Source organism: Aspergillus brasiliensis (genome assembly GCF_001889945.1).
Source record: "Aspergillus brasiliensis CBS 101740 unplaced genomic scaffold ASPBRscaffold_48, whole genome shotgun sequence".
Lineage (NCBI taxonomy): Eukaryota > Fungi > Ascomycota > Eurotiomycetes > Eurotiales > Aspergillaceae > Aspergillus > Aspergillus brasiliensis.
The window spans coordinates 3,510-9,669 of NW_027137489.1; the positions used below are offsets into that span (position 1 = coordinate 3,510).

Consider the following 6,160-nt stretch of genomic DNA (forward strand, 5'->3'; position numbering starts at 1 on the left):
TTCCCTCTCATATCATAGAACATTACTGATTATAACAGTATGAAGGGTCGCGACAATGTAAGTCTACCTTACTCTTATTCTTGATACTGATCTGATTGTGGAAAGGCGAACAAGCCTCTCTATTTCAAGATCTAGAGCAGTGTAGACAACACTCTTCGATCATACCACAAACGGGTTATGTGCTTGATCTGAGAACTGGCTTTGGTCTTTGGGCGATGTTCTTTGGTATGGCTCTCATCTCTGCCACTGAAGCCTTATAACTAATTCCGGTTATAGCTGACAAGAACCCTGGTTGCCGGGTAAATCATGATTGATCCCATGTCAATAATGACCAAGCTGATTGGAAAAGGTTGTTGGCGTTGATTTTGTGTATATGCAGCCTTCGGAGTATGTTTGTGGCATAATGATCTAGTCTTGGACTAACTTATTCGTAGGGTACCCTTGAACTGTGAATTTCATATTATCGATCTTACACAACCTGATTGGTGGGAAGTATACATGGACATCAGCCTCGTGCATATCAATGACCTCGGCGGTGACATTTCATTGCTGAAATGTCTATTGGCTGGAGCATCCAGGTACGTATAAGAGGCTATGTTTACATACCCAGCTAACTAAAGTTCATTACAGGTGCTGTATGCCATGTGGAGCGGTAGAGCTCCACGGAATCACACTTGACCTTTACAACCAAAAAAGCCCGGCGTATAGTTTCTACAAAGATCTACAGACGGCCTACTATAGAGATGAAAGACAGCTCAATTTACCTAAACGGTATGAACATGAACTATCAAACCATGGCTTTATCAATGTGGCATCGTATCAGTACAGGATCCCTTTAAAGTCAGAATACTCCACCACTTTACAAAAGAGGTTTCTTGAAACCTGGTTCGAAGGTCTAGAGGCACTCGCCCTTGATTTGATGACGAAACAACTGGGATGGACACACGAAGAAATATTACTTAAATGCGCGTTGGCCCGTGAGGAGCTTCAAAATGGAACTGATGGATTCCTAACTATGTAAGTACCCCGTCATACGATCACATTTAATATCAACTGAAGATAAGCCTGGACAGATGGAATGTACATGGATTGCGGCCATAGATCGTGATATTAGCCTCTGAGGACTCCAGGCCAGATGTTTTAGATCATGAGAGTGGTGCGGTAGAAGTATCTATGGCCACAACTTAATGCATCATCTTGTTTATGGCAGTTTCGATGTTTAGTCTGTATGTTGATCTATGCAATATCGCTGTTCTCCAATTCCTTTTTCTGGTTTCAGACATTCTATCTGTTGAGGCGTCATACCCGGCAAAATAGCTTAAAATTAATCCTGCAGAAGAGTTATCGTTACTGATATAACATCTATAAGGCCCTGGAATGTAGCGCATGCCAACGTATTTCCGAGCATCAGGTACAGAAGATCCATCCACCGGGAGCGGCGCACAGGAGCGGTGTTCCTATCTCATGTCCTTCTAGTCCACCTACGCTGTCGAGATATTTGCGATTCGAGTGCACCCTAGAACTCAGTGCGTTTGCACCCTTCATGCCAGCCTTACCACTATCCCCGCGGAATGGGAAGATCTGTCATTCATTATTCTCAGTAGCACTTATCTTTATCCCTGGACAGTGCACCTAACCGGGCTCTCATAGAGGATTAAAAGGAGAATTTCCCCATTGCTCTTGCTGGGATAATTCGAACGTGTGCTCACTACCAGCTCTTTAAGAGTCTCCAAGGTCATTGTTTTATTTGAATTAATAATAGCCATAACACTATTTCAAGGGTGCGGGGTGGTGTGACCTCCTCATCCTTGGCAGACAATTCCAAAATGGATGGGGCTGAGGTCTACCAATGCTATGTAGTCAAAAAGATATATATAAAACCTCGACGTACGAGGTTCTGTTGTCTACTTGAGTGCCCCTGTCCATCACTAACGCCGTGCGTGCCGAGTCTAATGTCCAGGCACGACGGTGAACGTGGAGCTAATATATACCCCAAAAAAGCCAACTTGGAGTTTCACCTGATAGCAAGTGTAGATATCAGATGTTGGAGCGCCTATCCCCTAGTAGGCATGGCTGCATATCGTCATCACGTAACCACCGACACCTTGTTTACCCTCTTGCTCGCGCCCAGCTAGTAGCCTAGATAGCGATAATTCAAGCAGCCTTTAGTCTCATCTTCCCCCTTATAATTAGCGTTCCTATGCTTTTAACATATATTGATGAGTGTGTAAATCGGGCCCATTACACTACATTCCAAGTATGACCGCACCTCACAGATAGCTGGAGTCATGTGATAGATAAACTGGCTTCTTTGTTGTAGTAGACAAGGAGATACGGAAAGCTCGACCACATACAAACCAATTGGGAGATATGGGAGGGCATGGTGTGTGCAGACGGCAGAACAGCAGTTCCCTCGTAGCCAGGTTGGCACGGATTACTTGTAAATCCATTTCCGGACACAAATCTGAGTAATGAGATTGCCAGGGCCGGTGGATACTGACAAGGGAAAAGCGGGGTATCGGCCCTACTTTGATCCGACCCTCAGCTATACGGGCGATCAGATGGCTCGAGGCCAGAAGGAAGAAACGCGGAGCCAGGAGGAAGATGATGAAGTGGCCCTAGGTCATGTGACCACAACCATCCACACAGGCTGCGACAGGCCTTGACGAGGCACCAAGTTCGTCAGGAAAGTGATGGTCTACGACATAAAGATGCACATAAAGAGTAGAGATAGTGGTACCCTGCTTATCGCTCAGCGAGGGGTCAGCGTATGAATCATCAACAACACCGACAACAACCGTAATCGGGGTTCGCTAGATAGTACCTTTCCTAGCATGAGTCGCGACAATTGAACGTGACTGTCCACGCTGACTGTACCCCAAACGGAGGCATATGATTGGTGTAAGACGATATTGGATCAAGTGTTTATCCGGGACGGGCCGCGAGGCTGAATACCCAACTACATCATCTTGGAGGTAAGCAACTCCAAGGGAAGAATCCTGATGCACCATGTCTGCGGAGTTTGGGACGCTCAAAGCACTGTTATCTCGGTAATATTCTCGATCTTATTTTGGCACATGGGCTAAGACATAATATAAAGCATGCGAGAGGATGGGAAGTTCTCAGATCTCATAGTCAGATGCCAATCTTCAAGCTTCCACGTGCATCGTTGCATTGTGTGCCCACAGTCGCCATTTTTTGACAAAGCGGCAAATGGTAATTTCAAGGTATATGGGTCGGCGGTAGATTCCAAGCCTGGTCGTTAACTTCCACATACATAGGAATCGGAATCCCGCATCATCAACATTCACGATGACCCTTTTATTGTATCGAAATTGTTTGATTTCCTTTACCGTGCGGACTATGACGACTCACCAGACGACACAGATGGTCCGGCTGCGGATAATGAGTCTGCTGCGAACCAAGAGGGAATATCACCGACAGAGCGTATCTCCCAAGATGCTCTTTCAAGGCAGTGGAGGCGTGCACAGACCAATGTGCAAATCTATATTATAGCCGATAAGTATATGATTGAAGGATTGAAAGATATATCCAAAAGAAAGTTGAACTCCAACATGGAAAATAACTGGGACGACTGCGGATTTCTCACGGTTGTCAGCGATGTCTATGGGTCTCAGTGTCCGCCAAGATCAGACCTACGTGAAATTATCATACGCTTCGCTCTTCGACATCTCGGTACGCTTCAGAAATTCCGGCAGTTTGATGACGCCCGAAAAGATTACCCCGAGTTTGTGTATGAACTATCCACGGCTTTGATAGAACGAGTTGTCGAACTGGAAAAGAGACCATGGTAGGGCGCCTTTGTCCAGAACCTCACCCGCCTAGACTGTAAGGCTTAGCAATTCTATTTAGTGACAATCAGATTGCTAAGCCGAGTATCTTCCGCTCTGTTCCTGTTCCATCCGTGCGACAAACGCCCAGACATTTCTATTGCGGGCTTTGTACTAGGTCTTTCGAGAGCAGAACTGGCCTTCGGCAGCATGACAGCGCTGTACATAGCTGGTGCACTGATTGTGGACAACCATTCCGGTCGCCCGAAAAAGCTCGAAAACACCGCCTGAGCAGACATGGTGGGTTTTAGTGGGAAGAGAACTTGTCCATTGTACTTAATGTGGAAGGTACATCTGCTTCGTGGCACGGATGGCGCACGCTCGTTGTTATGGTGCTCCTGAAAATTGAAACATACGGATCCTTCTGTAAAGAGTGGACGGCCAGCTGTCAGCAGCGCCCCTGTGGAGCAAGAATGACCAATAGGTTAGCCCCAGCTCGTGGGTCGGCCCCCCAGGGCGCATTGTTGGACCACTGAGAAGCTAGATACCTGCAGTATGGCACCTGTTTAGCCGCACGCAATCGTACAGTGAGGTCATTTTCTCGCCATCAAAGTCGCCGTGCTCACGGGTGCGATGCCTTGTTGCCTTGGGACAATCGGCACGCATTCGGATTTACTCATACTCCGTTCCAGCGACTCTGGAAGACCATGGCAATGCGGGAGCTGCTTTTCCGCTTACTAGCATCTCATAGTAAGTACCCTTGTCACGACACATAAGGTGTGTCTTTCTCGCGCTGTTATTCTTGTATCGGACAATGCTAACTCAGCAGATAGCGGCTGTCGCAATTGAGGTTGAGGAGCGTAGGATGCCAATATTTCTTAGTCAGCACCTTGAAGGCGCTTCGGTGATCGTCTACAGGCTCAATGGCACTGGTTGCCCCTTGCTGCCGATGGAGCCAGGCTGCAACCGATACGGTGCCTTCTGGAGTTGCAACTCCACTGCGCCGTTTGTCGGTCCACAATTTGTTGCTCAACTTTCGTGTATGTCCCCTCCAGAGAAGGCAGTGGTCGCTGCTTTTCCATGTGTTATGGAAGGAAAAGGGCGCGGATTGGAAGCGGGCATTTGACACCCATCTGGTCACAAGGTCCTTTCGCTTTGCTAGCTAAGGATTCTGACATGTTGCATTGTTTCTACCCATTAATAAATGCGCCGAGCTTCTTCGCCAGGAGGTGTTATGGTTGATCGCTGAAGTTTCTGAACAATGAGGCGACGATTTTATAGGCATGAGGGCGGCGGGAGCGTAGAGCAAGTGCTGGCGAGTGAAGAACGGAGCTCAGACCGCCCTTTGACCCTTTCAGGTGCGCGCTATTGCCCTGATAGAATATGCCAGAGGTTGTTACTGCTGCATTGGGTATTATCCAGCTTCCCCGATAAGCATTGGGTTCCCCGAGAGAGACAGTAGCTGATACTCGCTGGTCGCTATGTGCGAATTAACATACTGCCATTGTCCATATCTTCCGCGATTGATAAGAGGCAATGTCTATATATTGGTCCAATGCATTGCATTCTTATCAGATCGCTTCGGGAATACGGGAAGACGCCTGAGAATGAATCAGGACTACATATCACCAACTGGGGTTCTATGTGGTGAAACAACAACTCGCCTTTGTCAGCCAAAACGTAATCTACCTACATTCATTCCAAATTGGTTAGCCCGAATTGGCCTCATCTTTGAATTTCGCTGGGATAATTCAACGCCCATTGCCTAAAAGACTGACAGCATAAGAGGACAATCCTGGTGGGTCGGTTTTTATGAATGTTCTGACATCTAGATCCCATGCCGTCCATAGCATGTTTGCTGGATGGCGGACGTGAGATGTAGGTGTAGGCTCTTCCCGTGGATCTTCTCATGATGACGTCACATGCGACCTTAGATCATCTCTGATCGCTCCCGCACTACTTGCTTGCCCATCAGCTCACCCCCAGACACCGCCTTGAGCTTGGGATTTGGTCGGGCAAAACCACATGTGCTCGTTAGTGGGCATCGAGTATCTCAATCAAGAGCTCACCACCGCAGAGGCGATCCAGATCCGCGAACGGTTCCAGGGAACCGCATGGCGGCCGGGCCGCCAGGTGATGTGGAGCGGCGTACCCCGTGCCATCGTTCAGCACTGGGCAGACGCACACGGGAGGCAGACCCTAACCACGGCGATGGGCCCTCTCATGGTCAATGACCATCCACAATGCCGGCATCTCCATAAATCGAAGCAAAACTGGAGCAGATATATGCAGGGCGCGTCAGCTCTTTTTGCCTCTCATATTGCACAGGACGGGGGAACAGTCACGGTCGTGACGCCGCCACCACCCGA

General features: G+C 48.1%; 3 protein-coding genes across 3 annotated transcripts in view; all 3 read left to right on the plus strand.

Moving 5' to 3' along the window:
* Nucleotides 1-1,101, plus strand: part of ASPBRDRAFT_139848 (uncharacterized protein) — a gene marked incomplete at both ends in the record, with an annotated part of 2,292 nt that extends 1,191 nt beyond the window's left edge. Inside the window, 2 exons of the mRNA XM_067619134.1 lie at nt 829-1,017; nt 1,074-1,101. Coding sequence (XP_067472771.1) covers nt 829-1,017; nt 1,074-1,101 — 217 coding nt within the window. The remainder of the gene's footprint in view (nt 1-828; nt 1,018-1,073) is intronic.
* A 1,908-nt stretch (nt 1,102-3,009) lies between these two features.
* Nucleotides 3,010-3,815, plus strand: ASPBRDRAFT_201744 (BTB/POZ domain-containing protein; the record flags this gene model as incomplete). The annotated part of the gene is made up of 3 exons (XM_067621590.1): nt 3,010-3,050; nt 3,101-3,227; nt 3,282-3,815. 3 exons carry the CDS (start codon nt 3,010-3,012, stop codon nt 3,813-3,815), a joined length of 702 nt encoding a protein of 233 aa, XP_067472772.1.
* Nucleotides 3,622-4,466, plus strand: ASPBRDRAFT_533371 (uncharacterized protein). The gene is made up of 3 exons (XM_067627053.1): nt 3,622-3,811; nt 3,884-4,091; nt 4,140-4,466. The coding sequence occupies exons 1-3, from the start codon at nt 3,809-3,811 to the stop codon at nt 4,325-4,327; spliced, it is 399 nt and encodes a 132-aa protein (XP_067472773.1). The 5' UTR covers nt 3,622-3,808; the 3' UTR covers nt 4,328-4,466.
* The last annotated feature ends 1,694 nt before the right edge of the window (nt 4,467-6,160 follow it).

Bases quoted from the DNA above. Each gene is read 5' to 3' on its own strand.
- ASPBRDRAFT_533371 (XM_067627053.1), top strand. The intron at 4,092-4,139 runs GTGGGTTTTAGT...TTAATGTGGAAG, and splicing joins ACACCGCCTGAGCAGACATG to GTACATCTGCTTCGTGGCAC.